Below are 27,983 nucleotides of genomic sequence, written 5' to 3' on the forward strand. Positions count from 1 at the left end.
GCGGATTCACTGACTGAAGGAGTGAAGCCAGGGAAGTCACCATGGGGACAGAAACGCGGGGGAGAGGGAAGAGAAAGAAAGATAGAGCATGTGCAGGCAGGGAGAAAGGAAATGCTAGAGAGGGAGAGAGGAGACAGGTGGCTGGGGTGGGGTGGGGTGGGGGAAGAGACTAAAATGTCCGGATTATATAGGGAGAGCTTGTGGAGGAAGAACAGGCTAGCCCCTGAGCTGGAAGGGCAGAGGGCAGGGTATGCCAACCATACCCTGTAACAGGTAGGGACTGAGAGAAGAACCTGATGGACAGGTGTGCTTTGCTTTGTTAAATAGGTACCTCAGCTGCATGGCCTGGGTCTGAAAGCCAGCAACATTATGTCTGTCTTTTAGTGTATTTGTATAGTGTATTATAGCCATTAATTTGTGTGCTTGGTAATTTGTGTATGATAATCATAATATATTTTGAATTATATTATGTATTTTCAATACATCTTGATTATGTAATGCATTTTAACTGTATTTGGTTTGCAATTATTTTGGTCACAATTTTTTGCAGCTTGATTCATCAGGAAAATTAAGTCTATATCTGCTATATCTTTATCTGAGTTTATTCAAGATAATACTAGTTTTATAGAATGAATTCGGTACTTTTTCATTTTCCATTTTGAGAAATGATTTAAGAAGTTTAGTATCAGGACTTTCTTAAAAGTTTGGTAGAATTCAGCCATGAGTCCATTTGACCCTGGACTTTAGCTTGGGTGAGACTTTTAATTACTGCTTTAATCTTATTACATGTAATGTACACATTCAGTGTACTATATATTTTCAGGGATCTTGGTATATTTATACAAGTTTAGAAGTACGTCAAATCCTTTGATGTTTATTAGCATTTTGGAATAAAAATTTCAAAGTATTGCATAATGATTCTCAAATTTTACTGGCGTCTGTTGTTGTAACTCCCACTTTTATCTTTACTTTTATTAATTTTGGATTTCTTCTGCATTCTTTTTGCTAGTTTGGCTGGGGGTTTATCAATCTTTTTATCCTTTAATGAAGCCAGCTGTTTTGGCTATTTCTATGTTTTGAGGATTTGTTGGTCTCTATTTCATTAAGTCCCGCTTTAATCATGATCTATTTACTTATTTATCCAGCTACTGGGTTTTGGAGTGATTCACTTTTCTAAAACCTTAAGATGAATTATTAGTTTACCAGGAAACTGATTTTGTTTTATTGTAAATACTTACTTTCCCCTTAGGATGCTTTAGAATGCCTATGATTTTCACTTGTTTCTAGGAATTTAATTTTCTTCGTGATTTCTCCAGCGACCCACTGTACATTTAAAATTGTATCGTTACGTGCCCAAGTATTTGTGTTAAATCCTGTAGTCTCTTGTGCTATTGGTTTCTAGTTTTATTTCAGATTAGTCTGATAGGGTACAAGGAATCCATTCATTGTCATCCCCCCTCCCTTCTCCTGTATCCCTTTCCTAACACTCCCCATCCTCCTTTCCTCTTTTCCCTTCTTCTCCTTCTCCTCCTTCATCTCCTCCCCTTTCTTTGTGTATGTTAAACCCAGTTAGTCCATGGTATAATATATATCATAATAGTATTTGAAATACTAGGTTCTTTATTTCCACTACCGATAGGAATTATAGAAAAAAGCAGAGAAATTGTCAAAGTACCTTCAATGTACTTTGATTAATAATTACTGGTTAAGATTTTCTATGCAATTTTACCATGCTATAAAAAAACAGAACAACTAGGCTGGAAAGACAGGCTTTTTGTGCAGGAAAAAAAAATAAGGTAGAGAAAATCCAAGGAAAGGAGAAGGCGGCTCTTCCACCACGCTGGGAGAGAGGCACTTCTAGATACGGTGTCGCTATCTCTTAACAAGGTGCTCGCCCCTGGAGAGCTGACTCCTGGCAGATGCTCAAAGTCGACCTTTCAGTCAGAAACAGAAGACAGACAAACGAGGCTTCTCTGGACTAGTATACCGCTCCAGGGCTCTAAAAACCAAAGCGGGCGGAAAAATACTGCCTTTCAGTTTCTGGGGACGCTTTAGAGAAAGCACCAGCCCCGCCCCTTCCGGTCCGCTCCTATCTGTTTCCCCCAGGACCCACGTGTGTTTGGAAAGGAGCACACTTGGGAGCAACTTCAGCTGCTCTCTGTGAAATTGTCGCATCTGGATATCGCGGGGCCTCGGTGGCCAGGACATCGCCATGGTGGGCGGCCCTTTAGGTTCTCCGGGAGGCTCTGGTCGGGTGGACGGGAAGTACAAGTTCGGACCCCAGAGACGCCGGGACTTGTAGTGACTGCACCGGGCGGTGCTGAGCTATGGGTGCCTGCCCGGGGATAGAAGTGCTCTCGAGCTTTTTCAACTCGCTTTTGGTGACGTTGTCCGCTTCTCCCGGTTCTCGTTTTCCTGAGGGACTTAGGTCTACTTTCTGGACCCACCCACTCTGCCCTGGGCACAGTCACCCACGAGGCGCATCGTTCCACAGCCCTTCGTGGCCTATTCTGACCTTAGTCCTGCCTCTACAACACCCATTCCTACCGGGCAATGATGCAGCTTTGTATTTTAAGACAGTAGTTACTTAAGAGTGTACTAAACGATTTATGTATAGCAATATAAAGAGCTCATTCACAGCATCGGAATTTATGTTTATAATTGACTTTAAGTGCGTGTGGATATTGGACGACAATGAGTGGGAGTCTGTTCTCTCCTTCCACCATAGTGTATAATGTTTGATGTTTAATCTCTTTTCTCATTTGCCCCTCTGCCCTCCGCGCGTGCGTGCGTGTGTGTGTGTGTGTGTGTGTGTGTTCTTACTGTTTTATTTTTTATACATAGACAACCTCAGATGGGTTTCAGACTTGAATGTTTGTTCTTTTATCAGGTTAATGCAAAAACGAGCAGTGATTAAGAGAATTGTGTGAATGAGGAACTGATGGACATTTTAATTACCTGGAAAAGTTTTGGGGGGATTGTTTTTGAGCCTTGTCTATCAAAAGAGAAGGGAAGGAAAGGATTAAAGAAATAACAAGTGTAGTCTCAAGTTAGGGAGTGGTGCATTATGGGCTGATGCTTTTGAGCTTCAGTAGGAATGGGGAGAAGGAGCTGTGTGAAGGAGAGGGAAGGGATGCTGGAGAAGAGAATTGGAATAGACTGTTTTCTGTGCTAAAGCATAGGACCAAGCTGATCTCTTTCAATAGGGAAAGACGCTCTATACTGAATTAGCACTAGAGACAGAGAAATTTTGTGATTTCTTTGTAAAATGGTCTAACAGAGTGTACCAACAAAGCAGCCTATGCCTGATTATGTGGGTTGAATGAAGGTAAATGACAGGTTTGAAAAGCTTCAAGAACTACTTGGGCTTGACTAATAGCCATTTTTCCTCAGATTAAAAATTATATGTACTCATTTATTTTATGTAACTGTAAGTTTTGGTCAGTACAACATGGGCAAAGGGTGTGAAACAACTTTCCTGAGTTTTTCTTTTCCACTTAGGGCTAGAGAGGATAGCAGGTTTTAAGCCATCGAAGGCTGTCCGGGAGGTTATGGGTTAACAGGGTGGAGGTCACCTGTCTCCTTAAGTGAGCTAGGAGAGACCAAACTATTTAGGTTAAGCCATTTTTATTTTGGGTTTCTAGTATAGAAAGTCAAATTTGATTCTTAAGTAATATAGATAGCAAAATACAGGATTGCATAGTTTTTTTTTTTTGTTTGTTTGGTTTTTTAAGACCTTAAATATAATGCCTTTGAGGAATGAATTCTGAATGCCTAACTGGTGAGGCTCAGGTGGGGAAATGCTTTTAGGTGTGCTGATTTTGAAGTGGCTTCTATTGTTCATAGGGCATTGGTTGGAACCAGCCAAGTTTGGTCAACTTTGATTGTGCGTGTACCGTTGTCCCATTCTCTTTCTTGTGCCACAGTGAAATACTTGCTACAGTTCTGTGTTCTTGAACCTTAGAGACATCCTGTATTCCAGCCAGCATTTCCAGCCATGAATCTCCTCCTTGTATTCTCAGAACTACTTTAAATTGGCACGACTGAATCACTGAGCTGTTGCTTCCCTGTGTTGATTTCTGTTGGTCTACTGCCAATAGAGCTTTCTGAATAGGTCGTTTCTGTTATGATCATAGGGAAACAGAAGACTGTTGGAATTAGAAAATGTTTGGCCTGTGTCCTGATTTCTATTGTGACGTCTCTAGCTTAGTGTATCTTCAGAGGAGCATTTTGTGACTAGAGTCACCTAATGTCTCTGACAACATGTGTCCTGTCTTTTAGCCTAAAGGACTGAAAGCAAAAATGGTAGGACGGGAAAAAAAAGTCATCCATCCGTACAGTAGAAAAGCAGCTCAGATTACAAGGGAGTCTCACAAACAAGACAAGAAGGAAAGGTAAGTGTCCAGTCCCGTTAGTGTCCTGCACTAGGGAAAGCTCCATCATGTGTCTACTTATCAGGTGTATGTTCCTCAATTTCTACTTCCTCTTTTGCTTTTTTTCCATTAGTTCTTGCACCAAGGTATAAAACGCCTCTAGTCTCACAGAGCTGACCTAAAACATAAAGTTGAAGTAGCAGTTCCTGGTGAGTGTAGTGAAGAAAAATTAACACAGGTTAGAGGAAAGGAGAGGAGAGGTTCTAGTTTATGGGAGTCACGGAAGACAACTTTATGAAGTCAGTTAACATTTGAGTGGAGCTGAGAAATGGTGGGAAGGAGAACACTGAGGAAAGAGTCTCAGCTGTGCCATGTATCGATATAACAAAGGAACTGTGGAACATGTGGATATCTGGGAATGAGTGTTCTAAGACAGGTTGGCGATGTCACAGCTTAGGGAGCTGTTAGTATTTGTGGGTTGGGTGGATTGGGGCCAGGAGACTAGATCATTGAATGAGTGCTGTAGATGGGAAAGAAAAAGTAGCCAAGGGCCAAGCAGCCTAGATTGCCTACCGTCTGAGAATTGGGCAGGGTTGGAGAGATTTCTGCTGCAGATCCTAAAAGGAAAAGTGTAACCAAAAACCGTAAGGTGTTTCTAACAGATTCCTAACCCTTGCTCTGTTTTCTGCACACGGTTCCTTACGAGAGTGGAGGAGAGGCCGTGGGGCTGAGGGGGAAGATACTGACCAAAGAGAAAGAATTTCTGTTATTCTGGACTAGCTTTGCTGTTCCAGTGAGTGTAAAAGGCATGCCCATAGTGGCTGGTGGAAACTCACACACTTTTGTTGTATCTGGATATCTTGCCTAAAACCTAAAGCCTCACCTAATAAAGCCTGGCTGTTTTACACTGATTTTAGATGTTTTCAAGAGAGACAGTGGTGACATAGTCACATCTTCCTTCCTTCCTTCTTCCTTCCTTTCTTTCTTTTTTTCTTTCTTCCTTCCTTCCTTCCTTCCTTCCTTCCTTCCTTCCTTCCTTCCTTCCTTCCTTTCTTTCTTTCTTTCTTTCTTTCTTTCTCTTTAAGTAACGATGTGTGTGATGGTAGTGCTGTTTTAAAGTGGCTTTCAGTTTTCAGTTGTTCATTAACCACTGAGCATTCTTGCCTTCCTTTTAGCACGATTTACTACATGTGAACAGTGCAATGCTTCCCATTGCCCATCTGTCAATTTCACAAACCTTTGACATGAGATGCACCATGGTGCTTATTAGACAGGGTTTTCCACTCTGGTCTGCTGAGGGACTGGACTGAGCATTTCTGGGTCTCTTGCTGGTGCTGCTACTGCAGCAAACACTCATAACGCAGTCAGGCCTCTGTGTGCATGGACAGGACTGACTGTCTCCAGGCTTTCCTGGGGACCCTGGCATGCAGAAGCAACATCCTCGTGACAACTTGTCGTACTGATTTTGAAGATAATTGTGGCATTCTGTGTATCTTTGTTACTAAGGTTTATTTATTTACTTTTATTACATGTGAAAGAATGTCAGAGTTCTCTGGGAAGTTTTTCTTTGCGATATTTTTGACAGATTTCTAAGCCCCTGCTTTGGAAAATATCTAATTTCTATGCACCTTTTGGTTCAAGATTGAAGACGGAGAGGGCCTTGCGTCTCAACCTTATTGGTAAGTGGGTCTGAGTGCTTAAAATCCTGATGACAATGTAGGGAGGTTTTTGCTCTAAACCGTTTTCTCTCTTTATTATTTTTTATCAGATTTTTTGTTTTTACCCAGACTTAACTAAAAGAAAAAGTATAAAATACACACAGATGAAGTAGAGCTAAGCATCTGACTTCCAGAGTAGACTACTGGCTCTCCATACAGCTCAGCTTTGGAGAGACTTCATTCCTATGCCCCTGCACATCCGTGTGCCTGGCTCAGGCTTCACCCTGCCTCAGGCTTCCTCCTGTCTGGCAGCTCTGGTTATGAAGGGTGTGTCCGGGCCAGCTTCCTACAGCACATACCTGAGGAAAAATGTTTGCTATAGTTGGGGGGTTCAGGCCATGAAGCCGGTCATGTTGCTTCAGGACTGATAGCAGTGCAGAAAGCACTGGGGAGGGTGTGAGCTAGGGCAGCTGCTAACTTGATACCAGCCACAGGACAGAGGCAGATCGGAGGCCCTAGAGTTCCCGCACCCCCTTCCTCAATGACATAAGGTGCCTGTAGCCCTCACCTCTCAAAGGGTCGTCATCTCTTAGTGTACCAGGTGCTAGAGAACAAACATTTAAGGTGTGGGCCTTCTGGAGCAGCCTAGCAGCAGCCTACAACAATGGCTAAGTCTTACAGAACAGAGGGAAGGTTCTTGGTTAGCAATATGAGCGCACACATGTTCAGTCTTTGTCACAGTACAGTGTCCCTCCCCTTCACTCTTTTTCCTCTTTCTCTTTTCTCTCCCTTCCTTTCTGCCTCTCCCTCTTTGTTTCTGTCTTTCTGTGGGTCAGATTTATTGCTAATGAGTTTTACTGTCATATCTAGGTTTTCTCTCTTCATGGTACCTGGCAACTGTCTTAGACACAACATGTTTGTAATGCTCCTTCTAGGCTACTTAATTTCATGTGTAGTGTGCAATAGTGCTGATCTTTGGTACTTCTTCATAGGTGACAAACTTCAGTGGTTTCATAGTCATCTGGATACAAAAAAACCGAGATATTCAAAGAAAGATGCCTGTGAATTAATTGAAAGGTAAGTCTAGGGCATATCGTGAATGAAGAATCAAAAAAGAGAATTCTAGCCTAGTTCTTAAGAGATGGATCTGGGTTTGAATATGAGCAGATTTTGTTTTGTTTTGTTTTTGTTTGTTTGTTTTGTTTCCTGGGGTAGGGAAGGCTTCCTGGAAAAGGGTTATGCCCTGGCCCCTCTGGGTACTAGCACATTCAGGTAAGGTAGTTTGAAATAGTCTTCAGACTGAGAATGGCATCTAAGAGGCCCAGGGGTGAGAGGGGGCTGACAGCTGTAAAACCTCACCACACATTTCATGTGATTGGAATAGCAAGCTCAGAGGTTAGTGTAACAGGCACTGTAAGGGACAATGGCTCATGGCAGCATTTGGTGACCATGGAATGACACAGGGAGCTCTGGGAGCACATGTCCTCATCATGCTTTCAGACCGCAGCCTGAGAAGGGGTGCCATTGCTGGAGGATGTGGTAGAAGGCCAATGGAACCACTGTTCTCTGTGTGGCTAGTAGGAGCTTGATGACAAGCTAGCATGCATCGACGTTAGGAGGTAGGACTTAGTATAGAATAGGGAGAGAGGCCTGGATGCCTCACTTAGAATGTCACCCTATGTCCTGAGGTGGGGAGCTCAAGAGATGGAGAGGGTGTACTGGGGCAGGAGGAAAGGCTCATGGGAATGTCTGTTAAGATTGAGATGGTGTGGTCTAAAGACAAAATTGAGTACGTGGTTCGGTATGAGGTCCTCAGTTCAGCAGACAACATGCTGTGGTTTTTTTCACTGAAGTTAAACACTTGGATTATTCAGGAAAGTGATTGAGAAGGCTAAGGGAATGAAGGATTTGAGGATGTCACTATTCAAAGGACAGGGACATCTGGGCACTACATTTTAAATGAATTCATACAAGCCCACTTATACAGGCACTGTAAGTCAGATCATGTTGGCATTTTGCAGGTACTTGGATCGGTTCAGCAGTGAGCTGGAGCAGATTGAGTTACACAACAGCATCAAGGACAGACAGGGGAGGCGGCACCATTCCCGGGAGGCTGTCATCAAGCAGACCATGGAGCGGGAGCGGCAGCAGTATGAAGGCTACGGCTTTGGTGTGTACTCTCAAATTCGCTTTGCCTTTTCAAAATAGATTCTGATTTATACTGAATTTCAAGGTTTCGTTTTATCGGTTTATCTCGATCTTTTAGTTTCCTTTTCTTCATGTATAGAATATTATCAGTTTTGTTTTCTTGTGACAGTTGATAGCCATCTACTGTGACCAAGTCACTTCCTAGCACACATTACATCCAGCTTCCCTTCAAAGTTTGTCATGTCACTGTCTTCATTCGTGTTGCTTGCTTGGTCCCTGTAGGGTTTGGTATTAAGGTTAAATCAAAATAGGAGGTAAAATATATGATAGTAAAATTAAAATTCAAGTTCTTATATAAAGAGCACGAACATACAAGGTGCTAAAAGAACTTCTCTGGATCTTCCTGGAAGTGTCTGAACTCCCTCTTCACTGTTAAAGTGTGTTTCTTAAGCTAAATAAGGAAAGCCCATTTTTGGAACTAGACACATTCACTCTTGATTCCTGGAGCCCACTGGATAACAAAGAGGACTCCGCAATTTAAACACAATAGAAGCCAGGCATGGTGGTGCACACCCTTCATCCCAGCCTTTGGAGGGAGAGGCAGGTAGATCTCTTTGAGTTCCTGGCCAGCTTGGTCTGCATAGTTCTAGGCAAACTGGGCTATATGGAGAGCTCCTGTCTCAAAACATTTAAATAAAATAGAGGATATGTTTGTCTGGTTTAAAAAGTCAAGAATTAACGCAAACACCGACACTACCCACTCTAGCGGAGAGGCTCTGCTGCTCCTGTGGTGTTCATTTACACTTGCCTGCCGTCTGTGAATATAAGATGTTGTGCTTGTCTTTCCTGTCACTATGATAACAAACCCTCCCTGGCAACAGCTCCATAAGGGAGGAGGGGCTTGCTTTGGCTCAAAGCTTAAGCTTGTTGCAGTGATGACGTCACAGCAGTAGGAGCTGTCTCACATTGTATCCACAATGGATGCTGGTGCTGAGTTCTCTCGTTTTATTGCAGGATGGGAGTTGGCGGCGGGGGGTACAGGATGGTACAACAACTCAACCCAGCCTAGCCACTACTCAGTATGTAGGACGGGTCTTTATACCTCAATTAACCTGATCAAATGATTCCCCAGAGCATTCCTATGCCATCTTCCAGGTGTTGCTAGAGCTCATCAAGTTGACACTGGAGACTAAGGACCACAGTTCCTCTCTTTGCCAGTTTGACACCCAAACACATCATTAAATATGCCTTCCTCCCTATCTCTCTATTCTAATGGCCATCTTCTAATGAAAAATGCATTCAATCCAAGTTTAAAAGTCCCATTTTTAAAAATTTCATTACTGCTGTAAAAGTCCATATCTGAGACTTAAAGGCAATCTCTGCTTCCATGCAGGATACAGGGTAATTTAAATTGTATTGAACTTTTTTGAGGTCTTCATGATTAAAATTCCTTTTAAATTTTTCATATTTTGAATAATGTGTTTTTTTTTTCATGTTAAATAATCTTTGAAATCCGGTAAATTCTACCAATTTGACATAAGGTAAGTATTTAATAAGTTGTCTTTCATAGCACTACAAAATAAAAAATATCCGCACTTGCTGTTTGAATATGCTGACTTATTTCACAAGTCTGCTAATACTTTCTGTGTAACAGAACTCTTACGTTATCCCTGTACACTGAGCTCTGCTCTTTCCAAGTGCAGACTTTATGTTAACTGTTGCAGTGCTCTGAAGATGTTTTCCTTGGGACTAGAGAGATGGCTTAGCAGTTCTTACTGCCATTTCAGGTGGTACATAAATTCCTCGAACTCCAGCTTTAGGGGAACCCAACCTTCTGGATGCCACAGGCACTCGCACATACGTGACATACATAGACACGGGCACATTTATGCCTATATTTAAATTGTTTTTATTAACGTCAGCTGCCTTGTTGTAAGGTAAGAGCTAAATTTAGAAAGAAGATGCCTAATGGATATCAATTGTCTTCTTTCTCAGAGATCCCAGACATCGTAGACTCTAATGCTCTGAAGACTTTCCGGTGAGTATCTGCGTTCCTTCAGAGTCACATGTGAAAGGCACAGTGCATGGACCTGCGGGTGGACATGAACAACAAGTGAGCACGGCGCTGTGCTAGTGCTCTTCCCTGGGGGTGCGCTGGTGTCTGTGTGCAGTCTGCTCTCAGCCAATGCTGGTGACTCGGCTCTTTTTCTTTTCCAGAATGGTTTAAAAATCCCATATAATATGTTAGAGATGTTTCTGTTCTCCCCTGACGCTAATTTGTATTTCTTAATGATAAAGTAACTGGAACAGATGAATAGAAACCAATTCCAGGGCGAGGGTTTTGTCCTTGAGAATCTTTGGTCCAGGGCTCTGTGAGTCTACCCTGGTAACCATAGGGACCACTGAGCTGTAGAAACTCAGATTTTTATTTTTCAAGTACAGATACTGTGTATTAGAAAATGCTTTTCATTAATAATTTTGGTTTTTACTAAAACATGATGGGGGGTCTGAATTTTTTCTGAATTGAAATTGGATAAAATTAAATCCAGGCATAATGGAAACAAAATGTGTTCATTGCTTTTAAAGCAGTGTGTATCCTGCTTCTTCCAAAGAAATTGAGACCTGCCAGCTCTGCTGGATAGTGACCAATAGTGACCACTTCTTGACATGGTCTCCAGACTTCTCACGTGAGATAATTGAAAACAGAGTTGTCATACAAATAGGGACGAAAGTGGGAATTTTTTTTTCATAATGATTTAGCTGCAGTGTGTGAAAAGAATGTCCTCTAATTCATTTTAGAGGTTTGCTAGTTGTGATATAATTCTAACTTGTGAGGGTCTTGAGGCAATGTAGCTTGATCTAGGAGAATATTTAGTGGAAGTAAACTACACAGAGTCTGAGGTGGTTTGCTTTTTTTTTTTTTTTTTTTAGTTTGTTTTTATCTTTATTAACTTGAGTATTTGTTATTTACATTTCGATTGTTATTCCGCTTCCTGGTTTCCTGGCCAACATCCCCTAACCCTCCCTTTCTATGTGGGCTTCCTCCCAATCCTCCCCCATTACCCCCCCCAACAATCACTGGGCTTCAGTCTTAGCAGAACCAAGGGATTCCCCTTCCACTGCTGCTCTTACTAGGCTATTCATTGCTGCCTATGAGGTTGGAGCCCAGGGTCAGTCCATGTATAGTCTTTGGGTAGTGGCTTAGTCCCTGGAAGCTCTGGTTGGTTGGCATTGTTGTTCATATGGGGACTCAAGCCCCTTCAAGCTCTTCCAGTCCTTTCTCTGATTCCTTCAACGGGGGTCCCGTTCTCAGTTCAGTGGTTTGCTGTTGGCATTCGCCTATGTATTTGCTGTATTCTGGCTGTGTCTCTCAGGAGAGATCTACATCCGGTTCCTCTCAGCCTGCACTTCTTTGCTTCATCCATCTTATCTAGTTTGGTGCTGTATACATATGGGCCACATGTGGGGCAGGCTCTGAATGGGTGTTCCTTCTGCCTCTGTTCTAAACTTTGCCTCCCTATCCACTCCCAAGGGTATTCTTGTTCCCCTTTAAAAGAAGGAGTGAAGCATTCGCATTTTGATCATCCGTACTGAGTTTCATGTGTTCTGTGCATCTAGGGTAATTCAAGTATTGGGGCTAATAGCCACTTATCAATGAGTGCATACCATGTGTGTTTTTCTGTGATTGGGTTACCTCACTCAGGATGATATTTTCCAGTTCCATCCATTTGCCTATGAATTTCATAAAGTCATTGATTTGATAGCTGAGTAATATTCCATTGTGTAGATGTACCACATTTTCTGTATCCATTCCTCTGTTGAAGGGCATCTGAGTTCTTTCCAGCTTCTGGCTATTATAAATAAGGCTGCTATGAACATAGTGGACACGTGTCTTTGTTATATGTTGGGGCATCTTTTGGGTATATGCCCAAGAGAGGTATGGCTGGGTCCTCAGGTAGTTCAATGTCCAGTTTTCTGAGGAAACTCCAGACTGATTTCCAGAATGGTTGTACCAGTCTGCAATCCCACCAACAATGGAGGAGTGTTCCTCTTTCTCCACATCCTCGCCAGCATTTGCTGTCAACTGAGTTTTTGATCTTAGCCATTCTCATTGGTGTGAGGTGAAATCTCAGGGTTGTTTTGATTTGCATTTCCCTTATGACTAAAGTTGTTGAACATTTCTTTAGGTGTTTCTCAGCCATTCGGCATTCCTCAGCTGTGAATTCTTTGTTTAGCTCTGAATCCCATCTTTTAATAGGGTTATTTGTCTCCCTGTGGTCTAACTTTTTGAGTTCTTTGTATATTTTGGATATAAGCCCTCTATCTGTAGTAGGATTGGTAAAGATCTTTTCCCAATCTGTTGGTTGTCCTTTTGTCCTAACAACAGTGTCCTTTGCCTTACAGAAGCTTTGCAGTTTTATGAGATCCCATTTGTCGATTCTTGATCTTAGAGCATAGGCCATTGGTGTTTTGTTAAGGAAATTTTCTCCAGTGCCCATGTGTTCGAGTTGCTTCCCCACTTTTTCTGCTATTAGTTTGAGTGTATCTGGTTTGATGTGGAGGTCCTTGATCCACTTGGACTTAAGCTTTGTACAGGGTGATAAGCATGGGTCGATCTGCATTCTTCTACATGTTGACCTCCAGTTGAACCAGCACCATTTGCTGAAAATGCTATCTTTTTTCCATTGGATGGTTTTGGCTCCTTTGTCAGAAGTCAAGTGACTATAGGTGTGTGGGTTCATTTCTGGGTCTTCAATTCTGTTCCATTGGTCTATCTGTCTGTCTCTGTACCAATACCATGCAGTTTTTAATCACTATTGCTCCGTAATACTGCTTGAGTTCAGGGATAGTGATTCCCCCAGAAGTCCTTTTATTGTTGAGGATAGTTCTATCTATCCTGGGTTTTTTGTTATTCCAGATGAATTTGCAAATTGTTCTGTCTAACTCTCTGAGGAATTGGATTGGTATTTTGATGGGGATTGCATTGAATCTGTAGATCGCTTTTGGTAAAATGGCCAGTTTTATTAATCCTGCCAATCCATGAGCATGGGAGATCTTTCCATCTTCTGAGGTCTTCTTCAATTTCTTTCTTCAGTGTCTTGAAGTTCTTATTGTACAGATCTTTTACTTGCTTGGTTAAAGTCGCACCGAGGTACTTTATATTATTTGGGTCTATTATGAAGGATGTCGTTTCCGTAATTTCTTTCTCGGCTTGTTTCTCTTTTGTGTAGAAGAAGGCTACTGATTTATTTGAGTTAATTTTATACCCAGCCACTTTGCTGAAGTTGTTTATCAGCTTTAGTAATTCTCTGGTGGAACTTTTGGGATCACTTAAATATACTATCATATCATCTGCAAATAGTGATATTTTGACTTCTTCTTTTCCGATCTGTATCCCCTTGACCTCCTTTTGTTGTCTGATTGCTCTGGCTAGAACTTCAAGAACTATATTGAATAAGTAGGGAGAGAGTGGGCAGCCTTGTCTAGTCCCTGATTTTAGTGGGATTGCTTCAAGTTTCTCTCCATTTAGTTTAATGTTAGCAACTGGTTTGCTGTATATGGCTTTTTACTATGTTTAGGTATGGGCCTTTGAATTCCTATTCTTTCCAGGACTTTTATCATGAAGGGGTGTTGAATTTTGTCAAATGCTTTCTCAGCATCTAATGAAATGATCATGTGGTTTTGTTCTTTCAGTTTGTTTATATAATGGATCACGTCGATGGTTTTCCGTATATTAAACCATCCCTGCATGCCTAGGATGAAGCCTACTTGATCATGGTGGATGATTGTTTTGATGTGCTCTTGGATTCGGTTTGCCAGAATTTTATTGAGTATTTTTGCGTCGATATTCATAAGGGAAATTGGTCTGAAGTTCTCTTTCTTTGTTGGGTCTTTGTGTGGTTTAGGTATAAGAGTAATTGTGGCTTCAAAGAAGGGATTCGGTAGTGCTCCATCTGTTTCAATTTTGTGGAATAGTTTGGATAATATTGGTATGAGGTCTTCTATGAAGGTCTGATAGAATTCTGCACTAAACCCGTCTGGACCTGGGCTCTTTTTGGTTGGGAGACCTTTAATGACTGCTTCTATTTCGTTAGGAGTTATGGGGTTGTTTAAATGGTTTATCTCTACCTGGTATCTGTCTAGGAAATTGTCCATTTCCTGCAGATTTTCAAGTTTTGTTGAATATAGGCTTTTGTAGTAGGATCTGATGATTTTTTGAATTTCCTCTGATTCGGTAGTTATGTCTCCCTTTTCATTTCTGATTTTGTTAATTTGGACACACTCTCTGTGTCCTCTCGTTAGTCTGGCTAAGGCTTTATCTATCTTGTTGACTTTCTCAAAGAACCAACTTTTGGTTCTGTTGATTCTTTGTATGGTCCTTTTTGTTTCTACTTGGTTGATTTCAGCTCTGAGTTTGATTATTTCCTGCCTTCTACTCCTCCTGGGTGTATTTGCTTCTTTTTGTTCTAGAGCTTTTAGGTGTGCTGTCAAGCTTCTGATATATACTCTCTCCTGTTTCTTTCTGCAGGCACTCAGAGCTATGAGTTTTCCTCTTAGCGCAGCTTTCATTGTGTCCCATAAGTTTGGGTATGTTGTACCTTCATTTTCATTAAATTCTAAGAAGTCTTTAATTTCCTTCTTTAATTTATTCCTTGACCAGGTTATCATTGAGTAGAGCATTGTTCAACTTCCATGTATATGTGGGCGTTCTTCCCTTATTGTTATTGAAGACCAGCTTTAGGCCGTGGTGGTCTGATTGGACACATGGGATTATTTCTATCTTTCTGTATCTATTGAGGCCTGTTTGTTTTATGACCGATTATATGGTCAATTTTGGAGAAAGTAACATGAGGTGTGAGAAGAAGGTATATCCTTTTGTTTTAGGATAAAATGTTCTATAAATATCTGTTAAGTCCATTTGATTCATGAGTTCTCTTAGTCTGTCTATGTCTCTGTTTAATTTCTGTTTCCATGATCTGTCCATTGATGAGACTGGGGTGTTGAAATCTCCTACTATTAGTGTGTGAGGTGCAATGTGCGCTTTGAGCTTTAGTAAGGTTTCTTTTATGTATGTAGGTGCCCTTGTATTTGGAGCATAGATATTTAGGATTGAGAGTTCATCTTGGTGGATTTTTCCTTTGATGAATGTGAAGTGTCCTTCCTTATCTTTTTTGATGACTTTTAGTTGAAAATTGATTTTATTCGTTATTAGAATAGCTACTCCAGCTTGCTTCTTCAGACCATTTGCTTGGAAAGTTGTTTTCCAGCCTTTCACTCTGAGATAGTTTCTGTCTTTGTCTCTGAGGTGTGTCTCCTGTAGGCAGCAGAATGCAGGGTCCTCATTGTGTATCCAGTTTATTAATCTACGTCTTTTTATTGGAGAATTGAGGCCATTGATGTTGAGAGATACTAAGGAATAGTGGTTATTGCTTCCTGCTATATTCATATTTGGATGTGAGATTATGTTTGTGTGCTTTTCTCTTTTTTTTGTTGCCAAGACAATTAGTTTCTTGCTTTTTCTAGGTTGTAGCTTGCCTCCTTATGTTGGGCTTTACCATTTATTATCCTTTTTAACACTGGATTTGTAGAAAGATATTGTGTAAATTTGGTTTTGTCATGGAATAGCTTGCTTTCTCCATCTATATTAATTGAGGGTTTTGCATGGATACAGTAAAGTGGGCTGGCATTTGTGTTCTCTTATCGTCTGTATGACATAGTCTCTGGTGAGAAGTCTGGTGTGATTCTGATAGGTCTGCCTTTATATGTTACTTGACCTTTTTCCCTTACTGCTTTTAATATTCTTTCTTTATTTTGTGTATTTGGTGTTTTGACAATTATGTGACGGGAGTATTTTATTTTCTGGTCCAATCTATTTGGAGTTCTGTAGGCTTCTTGTATGCTTATGGGTATCTCTTTCTTTAGGTTAGGGAAGTTTTCTTCAATGATTTTGTTGAAGATATTTACTGGTCCTTCGAGCTGGGTGTCATCACTCTCTTCTATACCTGTTATCCTTAGGTTTGATCTTCTCATTGAGTCCTGGATTTCCTGTATGTTTTGGACCAGTAGCTTTTTCTGTTTTACATTATCTTTGACAGTTGTGTCGATGATTTCTATGGAATCTTTTGCTCCTGAGATTCTCTCTTCTGTCTCTTGTATTCTGTTGGTGATGCTTGTTTGTATCTGCAGCTCCTTTTCTCTTCCTTTGGTTTTCTATATCCAGGGTTGTTTCCCTTTGTGCTTTCTTTATTGCTTCTATTTCCACTTTTAATTCCTTTACCTGTTTGATTGTGTTTTCCTGGAATTCTTTCAGGGATTTTTGTGATTCCTCTCTATAGGTTTCTACTTGTTTATTTATGTTCTCCTGTGTTTCTCTAAGGGAGTTCTTCATGTCTTTCTTGAAGTCCTCCAGCATAATGATCAAATGTGATTTTAAATCTAGATCTTGCTTTTCTGGTGTGTTTGGATATTCAGTGTTTGCTTTGGTGGGAGAATTGGGCTCCGATGATGCCATGTAGTCTTGGTTTCTATTGCCTGTTGGTTCCTGTGCTTTCCTCTTGCCATCAGGTTGTCTCTGGTGTTACCTTGTTCTGCTCTTTCTGACAGTGGCTAGACTGTCTTATAGGCTTGTGTGTCAGGAGTGCTGTAGACCTGTTTTCCTGTTTTCTTTCAGCCAGTTATGGGAACAGAGTGTTCTGCTTTCGGGCATGTAGTAGTCTTTCCTGCCTACTGGTCTGCAGCTCTTCCTGTGGGACTGAGTCCATCAGGAAGGTTACTTGGAGCAGAACAGTTGGTCTTACCTGTGGTCCTGCGGCTGGAGTTGCTCGTGGAGGGGCTGCTTTTGAGCTCTCCTTGAAGGCGCCAACCAGGACAGCCTGCAAAGCCTTTTCCTGGAGCCCCCGTGCACCGGGGTCCCAGATGGAGTTAGGTGTTTTCCTCTGGAGTCAGAAATTTGGGCAGAGTGTAGTCTCTTCTGGCTTCCCAGGCACGTCTGCCCCCTCTGAAGGTTTACTTTTCCCTCCCACAGGATTTGGGTGCAGAGAACTGTTGATTGGTCCCTTCAGGTCCGGGCAGTGTCTGCGCCTTGGGTGACCTACCGCTCCAGTGCCCCTCTCTTCCGGTTCCCAGAGGCCCTATACAGTTTCCTCTTGGGCCAGGGATGTGGGCAGTATTAGTGGTCTCTCCTGCTCTGCAGACTCAGGAGTGCCCACCTGTCTGGGCGGTGAGCTCTCTGTCCCATGGGGTTTGGGAGCAATGAGCAGCGGGCCGGGATCATCGAGGTTCCCTGAGGGGGTTTTTTAATGCATTTCTACTTTTTAAGTTTAGATTGTGTAGGATTCTGTAAGGTAAGAAATACTACTGTAGCAATAAAGAGCAAGTCTTCAGGCTTGGGGTACTGTAACCCCCTCCTTTACGTTTGCTTTTTTCTCATGCATGTGAAAGCTGTTGGATGACTGCTCTGTGCAGCTGGCAGAGCTGGCAGTGACCGCCCTCGCTTTGTGTTGCCACCCTCAGCACTATCTCATCTTTTCTAGGGAATGGGATTTTGATCTGAAGAAATTGCCAAACATCAAAATGAGGAAACTGTGTGCTAATGATGCAGTTCCTAAGAAGCGCAAACAGAAAAATATTTTAAATATAGAAAAGGATTTAGGAGAATTAGACCTAACAGGGGAAACTGGAGACGCTACAGATGGAAAACTGGAACCAGCAAGTGAATCAAGTGACACGGATGAAGAAATGACTGCAGTGCCTGACAGCCCTCATTGAAGTACATGAGATGCCTCATGTCCTACTCTCTGACTATGGCAGATATCATTTCTGTGTGGGCTGCTGAGATGGCTCAGCAAGAGGGGGCTTGCAGCCAAGCCTGATTGCCAAAGTTTGTTTCTGAGAATCCACAGGTTAGACAGAACAAGTTTTCTTCTAATGTCTATATGCACACTATGGGAAGTGCGCGTGTGCACGCACAAATAAAGTTTGTAATTATCTGTATTTAAGAATTTGCTATTGAACTTACTCTTAAATAAGTATTCACAGTTTCAAAATAGTTGTAGGGTTTTTAAGAATCCTCTTTAAATTCCTTTTAAAATAGAGATTGTATCAATCTGCTTTTCATTATAGCTAAATCCCGATACTGGGAACTTAGCTGAGAGTCTAAATAATACGCCAGTGCAGTTCTGATGAGGCTTCTCTGTCTGTATCACATCATGGCCAACATCAGAGAGATGGAAACATATCGGAGGGGGTTGAGAAGGCAAGATAGGAGGCCAGCAAACGGGAAGGTCTTAAGTTCTCTTACCTCTGAACATCAGCATATGGGAGAGGGGCAGTTTTCTAATACATAAACCTCAGGCATGGTCACAGTTAAAACCTGTTGAACATAGCAGTGATCTTCAGTGGCCATTTAACCTGAATTTTCTAGAAGGGGGAAGTGAGAAAAAATAGGAGTAAGGAAGATGAAGGTCAGCAAAGTGCTACAGAGCGCCTGTGTCTTTCCCCACACCCATAGTAAGGAAGGGACTGTGGCATGTTCCCATAATCCCAGGGCTGTGGAAGGGAGGCTGGGTAGAAGAGGTGAACAGTGCTGACTGAGTTCCTGTGAGCGAATGTGGTTCTCCGATGTCCTGCCAAACCCATAGCCACCACCTGCCCTAGAGGCCAAACACTGCCTTCGGATTGCACTGATGGGCTCCAGGCTAGGGTAGCATTTTACTCTGTGCCATTGTGCATTGGAAGTCACTTGGTTTTGATTTTACAGAGAATCAAACCCAAATTTGGCTTGATTCTCCGAAGAAAATTTGGACTTTTGAACAGTGTTGGGACTATTCAGGGTCCATAATGTTAAGTGAATTCATTTTGAGATGGACAGAGGCAGGATGTTATGGTTTGAATTTTAAATGTTCCCCATAGTCTCATGCTTTGAGCCCTCAGTCTCTACCTTCTGGTGTTGTGCTGAAGCTTGTAGAGCATTTCTGAGGTGGGCCTGGCTGTCGCTAGGCAGGTCGTTGAAGGTTGTACCTGCCTTTGAAGGTCTAGTCAAGTCTGTCACCATGCAGGAAGTCCTTCTTGAAACTGAGTCAGTGTACTTTTAGTTTCCCCCCCAGGTAGAAATTTGGATTATAACAGTGCGAAAGTAACTAACTCCATCTTTGAAATATCAGCCCAGGTAGCACACTTGGTGATCTTTCATGTGTATTCCCAGGGAGCAGATGGCTGTCGGAGAGTACCAGTCAAAAGGCTGTTGGCATGTGTGTGTTCCAGAAGTCATAGGACTGTCGGTTCTGCAGAGTGAGCTCACTGTTTCCCACTGTTCCTTTCCTAACTTAAGATAATTATTTGTTACTTTTCAAGGTTTCTCATTGCATCGTTGCTAGCCTGCTGAGTCCTCCGCTATTGGATCTGGGTATTAAACAGCCCGACTCTGTTCACATTGTTCTCTGTTCACAGGCAAGCAGACCCTACTCCATTCTGTTTTCTCTGAGACCCCGAATCTTGCCTTAACTCTTTCATGTAATTGCACAAGACAACTCTTTCTATAAGTCTATTCTTTAATAAGATTGTGGTAAATTACTCTTTAGATAATGTGACTTGGGAACCTGCAGGAATCCGTCGTGTGTGTATATGAATATGCAGACATATTCATTGTAAACACTTGAGGTGACCCTAGGAAAGCAGACACATATTGGGTGAATGTGGTGGGTTTGGTTTTTTGGTTTTTTGGTTTTTTTTTTTCTTTTTACTTAGTCAAGCTGTGCTGCGATTGTCCTAAAGAGTTCTTTGACAAAGCTACAGACTTCACTTTTCCCAGCCTGGAAGCCTCTCCCCAGGCTGCAGGCAGTGAGAGTTTGGTGAGGAATGCGCCCCATCCGACCTGACAGCAGTGCAGCGTGGGCGCTAGCGCAGTGGGATGTGGGTGCACCCACTCTTCACACTCCTTAAACATTAAAGTGGCTTCTGGAACTTCGTTGTTTCTATTGGCTAATGTATATTTATTCTTAACTATTCTTGAGGCCTACTAAGGGAAATCTATTTCTCATGGTCAAAAGAATGCTATCTGCTCCTGGCCAAGTTACCCAAGACGCAGAGTTAATCTAGTTGAGTGGTCCATCATCTGGGTAAAGGACTACCCTCAGGCCAACTCACTTTTAACTGATGCTAAAGAGATAGGAGGATTAATTATCCCTTTCATGAGAAAATGTATATTTTTCCCCCAGAAAGTCAGGCCCAGGTACAATTACTATTGAATTGCCATGAAGCTCTCTGTTAATTTGGCCCACCTCTCAGAAAAGTGGATTTTTTTTTTTTTCTGGCCTCACCCCTCCCCCCAATCCCCCAGTATGGTTCTGAACTTGCTTTCTCTCACCCTTGGCTCTCTTCACTTACTCTGAAGCCCTCTGACATGCAGCTGCTTTGGCTGACACCCATTGCTGAACAAGTTGACATGACTCTCCAACTTGTTCATTCTCTCCCTTCTGGCAGCTGCCGCGATTCCGGCTTGCCTGCCGTGTTGTTGATTAAAGTCTAATAAAATTGACCTGGAACTTCTTTTTGAGTCTGATCTCAAATTATTTTATTGACATGACTAAGAACCCTGAAAGGGGTCCCCAATTTCCCCAGTAATGTGATGTCCTAGGTAGAGCCCGCAAAATTTCCAGTAATAACACATTAGTCACTATAGATTTGACATAAATATGTTCAGATTCTAGTTAAAAACTTAGACCATTATCGAATCCTATATTAAGAATTCAAGGGTTTTGAGTACTGTAAGTACAACTCTGAGTCCCAGTACCTTAGACCACTAGACAGAAAGCAGGGAAACTACAGCCAAGATTTGGAGCATTTGTTTAATATACAAAGTCTTTCACAGATAGTTAGTTTGTTAAGCACACATTACTCACAAACAGTAAATTGTTAATGAAAGACATTAGGTAGAACTAAAATGTACCAGTGCCCAATCTCAAAAATTGTACACAGTTAAAATAATACTTTTTCCTTTGTTGAATGTTATATCTGATTTTCCAACAAGGGCTTTCTTCAGATAAGGGAGAAACACTGCAGCCCAACTGGACAGCTTCCTTTTAGTTGTATTGTTATGTAAAATAGCACCATTGAGCTGATGGAAGGACCAGTCACAATAGCGACAGTAGGTTTTACTGTCTACACTTAGTATTTGCTCCAAAACGTCCATTGGCAAGGCAAGGTAAATTATATCTGACAGATGGAATGAATGGCCTCCCTCCCACCCCCACCTTTGTGATTTCTCTTAATGATGTCATTGTATTAATGGTCTTAATTTTGAGCTTGAAGAATAAATGGGGGTAACCCATGTCCTAACAAAAGAAAACTACAGGTATGAATGAGGATTCTTTGTGGGATATCATCAGTGACAGCAGCAGCAGGCCAAAGTGAGGATTTGATCCTGGGACATTCCAAGAGACACTGATGCCTGCATTGTAATATCCTGTGTAATTGGTACTCTTATGCCCTTTTCTTGATTTTTGTAGGGTTTTGTTACTGTTTTATACTTAATTTTATGTGCTTTGAGTCATGTCATTTTTAAAGATCCACCCCCACCCCGTGTGTGTGTGTGTGTGTGTGTGTGTGTGTGTGTGTGTGTGTGTGTGTGTGTGAGAGAGAGAGAGAGAGAGAGAGAGAGAGAGAGAGAGAGAGAGAGGAGGAGACCAGAGGTGGAGTTGAAGCTACAGGTCGGTTGTGAGCTGGTGCGTGTGCTTAGAGCTCAACCAGGAGTCTGAGGACAGAAAGGGTCTGACCACTAATGTACCTCTTCCGTCCTGGGCTCTACCTTAAGTGTTTTAATTCATTTCTGTTGAAATAATTACACCTTAGTGAAAATGTCTGCTTGTGATAGAAAACATTTTTGAAGTCTGGTTTATGGCATTTCTCATAGCACAGCTTCATGTTGTGTTTCTAAAAATCCAGTTTTAATAATCTAAACTCAGTGATAATTTTGTTTCAGTTTCACTTTATTTTTTACATGAAAGCAGGTAAACACACTTCAAGATAATGTTATTCTGTTTTTCTCTTTGAGCAGTAAGTCAGGCCATCAATGCCAAACCTTTTCATGGTTATTAAGAGAAAACACCATTACCACACAATATGAAGAGATGTTTTTAATACTGGCTTTATTCATTGAGTTTAAAATGTTTGTTTTACTTTTGGAGAAAGGTCTCATGTAGTTTGGGCTGGCTTTAATTTGGGATACCCCTGAAGTACTAAACTTCTCAAATATTAGGAGTACGGGTCCTACATCTCTATTATATACATGAATAGTTAGGGCAGATTGTTTGAATCATAAATAGTAAATTCAGGTAATAATTTAGAGGAAAAAACTTTTGTGAGTTTTAAAGCATCAGAGGATATCAGCATAATCACTGAGTGGTGCATACACTGTAGCATTCCATCATTCTCATTTAAAGGCAAAGCTTACAGTAGTTAACCTGCAGCATTTAGCTGTCACTTTTAAAGCAGCATGCTGTCTTTCCCCATTGTAGCAAAGCTTGTCTCTTTTCTGTGTAGTTTAGGGGTGGTATACACGTTGAAAAATATGATGTAGCCAATCTCCTCCCTCTGTGAAACAAGCTATTCAAATAACCATCTTGCTTTTAAACAGTTTTTTCTGTGGTAAGTAAGGTATATAACCCATTTCCTCCTGCGGGGAAAAGGTAAATCAGTTTTACTTTGCACTTTACTTGCAAGAAGATGTGCAGTCTTCTTGTGCAGTCCTGGTCCACAACGAATTGCCATCCTAGGAAGAGCGCGGAGAACTATACAGAGAAACTAAACGATGGTTAATGCCTTTGTGTGAACTTACAGAGCACCTGCCCTTCCTTTACTCTTCCTGTTCTTAAATCTTTAGAATGGAACCTTTCAGGAAGTTAATGCAAGGTTCTGCTTATTTGTGCTGAAGGCCTGGTCTACATCAGTCATGTCCATTGCTTTGTCTGTGTCTATTGACTCCATGTCCCTCCTGCACACTTTTAAGAAAGATGAGTATTAACCCTTTGTTTCTTGGCTTGACCTTAACATTTCTCTTGCATATATACATGAATATACATGTCACACACACACACACACACACACACACACACACACACTTGACATTGTTTACTATGTCTTTATTTCTAAGGGTGGGACTATTTGGATCCAGTGTCAATCACCACAAATACTCCTCTCATTGAAGGATCCTTTTGTTTTTCCTTTTCCTTTATCACCCACGAAGAACAAACACTGATTATTACAAAGTGCATGGATATGGAACCCAGATTTGTGCAACATGATGCCCATGCTTTGGTTTTTATGGCCATCTCTGCCTTTTCAGGATAATAAATAATGACAGCTAACAACGACAACAAAAGTCACTTTAAAACAAGGTGGCTGTCTGGTTTTGACAGGTCACGGTTTTTGAGTATTCACCCGCTTATGGTAGTTCTCATATCAGTTTATTTGAATCTGTGTAGAGCTGTAATCAGGTGTTGGGCCCACAACCCAGCTTATCGCTCACCATGGAATGTATTGAATATTTCTACTGCTGAGCTGAGTGAGGGAAATACTGTCAGGTTCAAACGTGGGGTTGAGATCCTTAAGATACCCGTGTCACGTTGATACTCCATGTGGATTTAAAATCCTTAACACCTGATTTAGTAGCAAAATAAATTTTTATTTTCCTATCATAGTTACCTTATAGTTTCTATGCAGAAGTTACCTTCATAACATTGCTACACATTTTACTGACTTCCTATACCTTAAATTTTTTCGCCCCTTTGAAACTTGGTTGAAATCAAGCCAGGTTACTTATTTGATGAGTTTGGTGCTTGTAAATCGTAACCTTTAGATGAAACTGCAAAACAGAAAGACGGATTAAACTGCTGTTTTAAAATAACTTAAATGAAACAGAGATGCAGTTTCTAATCCAAGGGCTCTGGCAGCTGATATCCTTAATTAGGTCCTGTCCAACACACTTCATTCATATTGAGGTGTCCCATGCAGAATTTTGAAGAATTGGTTCAAGAAAATAATGAGAGCTATTTTTATAATTATTTCCATTGATGACATAAAGTAATTTGTATAAATAGTGTTAAGTAAATTATAAAAATCGATTGACCTATTTATTTTTACTTTTCCTAATGGGGCACACTAGGAGATTTAAGATTTACAACTGTGGTTGTATTTGTAGCTCATGTTATATGTCTATTGTTGAGCACTGTGTAAGAGGGACCAGAAAAAACAACAACAACAACAACAACAAAACCCACAGCATGATAGTTGCTCAAAAAACAGTTCTAGCTAAACTTCACGATGCTCTGAAAATCTCTTCATCATTGAAACAAAATTCCAAACATTTCTATCCCCAAATGTGTATTGCATCCACTTAAAAACATGCATCTGTCAAAATAACCAGACTTCACAATAGCCAGAAAAATCAGCTGTCAAAAGTATTTTTAAAAAAGACCTCTCAGGTCCTCCAAGTTTACTTCCGGTGTGACTTAGGGATGATGCACACAATTTCAGGCTTAAGACCAAATGTGTGGGTGGGTGTCGTTTCCAGTGGAGAAGGCTAACGTTACAGAAACCTACAAAGAAGCATACATTGCAATTGAAGTCTGTTCACGAATTTCCTCTGCACTACTCGGAGTATCACGTGTCCCCTTGGAAGACTGGCTCGTACCAACTATTCCTTATGAACTCCTTCCCTAAGATTCTTCACTTTTCCAGGTCCCACTGCAGGCTCTGCTTCTTGAGATCCTGGTCACATGTTATTTTCTTCTCATTTCCTTTTTGCTCCAAGTCAGGACAAACAAGTCAGTAAGGGAAAGGAGAAGATAAAGAAGCCACCATCGCAGAAGCACTTCTGTTTGTAGTGGCTGGGGGTTGCAGAGATCCTTCCGTGAAGAAGTTCCCCTCTAGTTCCATCAGACTGGTATAACTTCAGGCGGGGCCCCCTCTGCAGTTGGCAGTGTATTCGAACCTGTCTGTGGCACAGGCACAACCACAGCATCCTTGATTTCCGTGTTCACATTACACGGGAAGTTCTTCTCCAGTTTGTTGGCAGTGTCTGGGCAATTCTGCACAAAGATCACACGGTTGTAGGCCTTCAGCCTGCGCCATAGTTGGACATAGACTTTACACTGTACATACATGAAGACGAGACCTCCTGTGAAGCCGATGGCCACCACAACCAGTTTCGTCCAAAATGGCCATTCCAGCACACCTTTGAGAAAGAGAGAGTGATGTTATCAAGTTGTCATTTGGTATCCCCCTTACTGTGATCCCTACTAAGTACATCTACTTACTTCCCTGAACTATGTAGGTCAGGTAAAGAGGTCAATTTGTGGTTCCCAAACTGAAACAGTGGGCATTGTCAGTATATTCACACTTCTCAAAACAAAACAAAATAAAACAAAACAATAGAACTGATTCATTCTCAGTTGTGGGTGTGAAGATTGCTTTCTATTGAACCAACTAATACAAACTTGGTACTCTGGCAAAAGTTTTCATATTTTCTGTCGCATTGGTCACTTGTGGGGCTAATATTTTTGAAATGATTCCCTGCATATTATTAAAAAAAAAGTTCTCTTTAAGTGTGTTCCCTCTAACTTTTCCTTTGAATAATTAGGGGTGGGGCACTCTGAACTTAAATGGATTTGGCAGAAATCCTCTTCCCATTGCTGTCGCCTCATCAATCCCTTACTTCAGTCACCTAACTGTATTTCTATGCTGCTTTCCTAATCAAAGCCACAACTTATTTTTATAATAGCCAAAAGACTATGCAGTGGAACTTACTAGAAACTTTCTGGGTAGCCAAGAAATTTCCTTCAACTACTTTATGATTTAATTAATTCAGCATCTTTAGTTCGACTACAATGAAGAAAATATGGTAAAAACCTAGCTCAGTAGTTAAGCTAACAAAGAGATGCTCACAATGAGTCTACATCAAACAAATAAAAGCAAGAAGCACTGGTTCAAGATTGTATAGTGGACTCTACTCCAAAATCACTCTTAAAAATAAAAAAGAAAGAAATCTAGTATGAAAGAATACGTTGTGGTAGTTTGTTCCATGAATTCAGGTGTATGCTTAGGTCAGATTATAGAACCAACAGTAAGAGAAGGTCCGTCACCATTTAAATATTTGAAAACTTACAATTTATATATTTATGGAAACTTTACCTCCACAAATACATTGCATTGTTTTGCATGTTTGTAGCAAATATGGACTTGTGTATGTATGTGTGCTCTTACAAAACACACATGTGCAGGCAGGGTACATGGGGTCTGTGTCGTGTGTAGATGATTTGATACTGTTGTCTTCCTCCTACTTATAAGGCCAATTATTGAACCCAGGCACAGCAGCTTGGCTCGTGGGCTAGCCAGCTAGCTCCAGGGGCCTTTAGCTCTACCTCCTCGTGCAGGTTGCAGTCAGGCCACCACACCTGGAAACCTTTATGTGGGTGCTGGGGCTCTGAACTCCAGTCCTTACGTTACGCTTGCATGACAAGTATTTTTGCTTGGCGAACCATCTGGTCAAATCCAGCTCTGCAGCCTTCAATGCATAAGAAGGTTTTTGTGCCTAGAATCTGTAGTGATCCCTCCTTATGTATTCGGAAAGGACTTCCTGCCTTTACTTTCACTTAGGTTTGTTGAACATCCTTCCTCTAGTCTAGCTCTTTCTCTTATACTTATCTGGTGCCATGTCTGTGTAGCATTGGAAACCAAGAGTCCCGTGTCCCAACACTGGTTCAGGCTTCAGTATGGGCTGTCCCCATTCTATTTATAATAAACTATTCATTAGAGCCCACCCCCATGAGTAAAGGATTACATTTGTGGCATGTTGACAAACACAGAATCCATGCCTCACTCAGTGACATTTCCTGCTGATCCCTGCAGAAACTTCATGATCCCTATCACCATGACAATCCAGGCCAACCTCTGAAGTTGGCATATAAAGAAAACATGTGTTTTTACTGCCTGAAAAGGCAAGTGCCTTTTTCAAAATACTTCTGATTGTCTACACAGAATTTCACTAGAAATAATGTTAATGCACTTTGGAATAAATGGAAGAACTGCGAATATTAAATTGAGATAGGTCCCGGAGAGAGTAGGGATTTCCCGAGTCACTGCTTTGGAGAAGGAATGGGCATTATGGTCCCATAGATCGAGGTTAGGGCCTTGGGCTGGGTGCAGGTGTCTTTCCTTATAAAGCCATCTTGTTCCTTTTTGAATTCCCAGCAACTGTCTTGTCAACACGCTCAAATAATTAGAATATCAAAAGCCAAGCCTGAAAGATGCTCAGCGTTAATCTTCAAAACAATAGGAGCTTAGTTCCCAGCATCTGTGTCGTCAAAACTTGTTTATCTAGTTTCCCTTTTCTACAGTCCAATATACCAGTGCACACCTTGTGTGCCTTTGTGTGCACACATCACACATGCATGCACACATGCACATACACATGAATGCATAAATCTTTAGGAAAAATAGCCAAACTCCGCACAGCTTAGCTGTACCCTCCATTCTAGCTGAGATCTTCTCCACCGCCAGACAACTAAGGAACCTATTATGCTTGACTGTGCAGCTGCTGGTTGGAATGCCAGCTCCCTTCAGGGGCAAACAGTTGACAGATCGGCCCACCTGGCTCAGGCCAGGACAAACACCTAACCAAAGTGCAGAATAGGGGGGAAGTAAATGGTTGCTGTTCTAGGTCATTTCTTTTATATAGTAAAGACCATCTGATGCATTGCTTTAGAATGGAGGCCAATATACTCCTACCCACAGGGTGCTTGGTGCCAGT

The 27,983-nt window shown here is 41.5% G+C and overlaps 2 protein-coding genes across 2 annotated transcripts in view; one reads left to right on the forward strand and one right to left on the reverse strand.

Moving 5' to 3' along the window:
* Window positions 1–2,099: 2,099 nt before the first annotated feature.
* Window positions 2,100–18,174, forward strand: Tma16 (translation machinery associated 16 homolog). Its single transcript, XM_032919074.1, has 7 exons — window positions 2,100–2,215; window positions 4,282–4,394; window positions 6,015–6,052; window positions 7,024–7,108; window positions 8,053–8,201; window positions 10,175–10,217; window positions 17,713–18,174. The coding sequence occupies exons 1-7, from the start codon at window positions 2,213–2,215 to the stop codon at window positions 17,945–17,947; spliced, it is 666 nt and encodes a 221-aa protein (XP_032774965.1). The 5' UTR covers window positions 2,100–2,212; the 3' UTR covers window positions 17,948–18,174.
* A 3,969-nt stretch (window positions 18,175–22,143) lies between these two features.
* Window positions 22,144–27,983, reverse strand: part of Marchf1 (membrane associated ring-CH-type finger 1) — a 503,920-nt gene continuing 498,080 nt past the window's right edge. The window contains exon 7 of the mRNA XM_032919298.1: window positions 22,144–25,409. Within this exon, the coding sequence (XP_032775189.1) occupies window positions 25,111–25,409 (299 nt within the window). The 3' untranslated portion in view covers window positions 22,144–25,110. The remainder of the gene's footprint in view (window positions 25,410–27,983) is intronic.

Source organism: Rattus rattus, chromosome 13 (genome assembly GCF_011064425.1).
Source record: "Rattus rattus isolate New Zealand chromosome 13, Rrattus_CSIRO_v1, whole genome shotgun sequence".
Taxonomy (NCBI): domain Eukaryota; kingdom Metazoa; phylum Chordata; class Mammalia; order Rodentia; family Muridae; genus Rattus; species Rattus rattus.

Bases quoted from the DNA above. Each gene is read 5' to 3' on its own strand.
- Tma16 (XM_032919074.1), top strand. The intron at 6,053-7,023 runs GTAAGTGGGTCT...ACTTCTTCATAG, and splicing joins CTTGCGTCTCAACCTTATTG to GTGACAAACTTCAGTGGTTT. The intron at 8,202-10,174 runs GTGTGTACTCTC...CTTCTTTCTCAG, and splicing joins GTATGAAGGCTACGGCTTTG to AGATCCCAGACATCGTAGAC.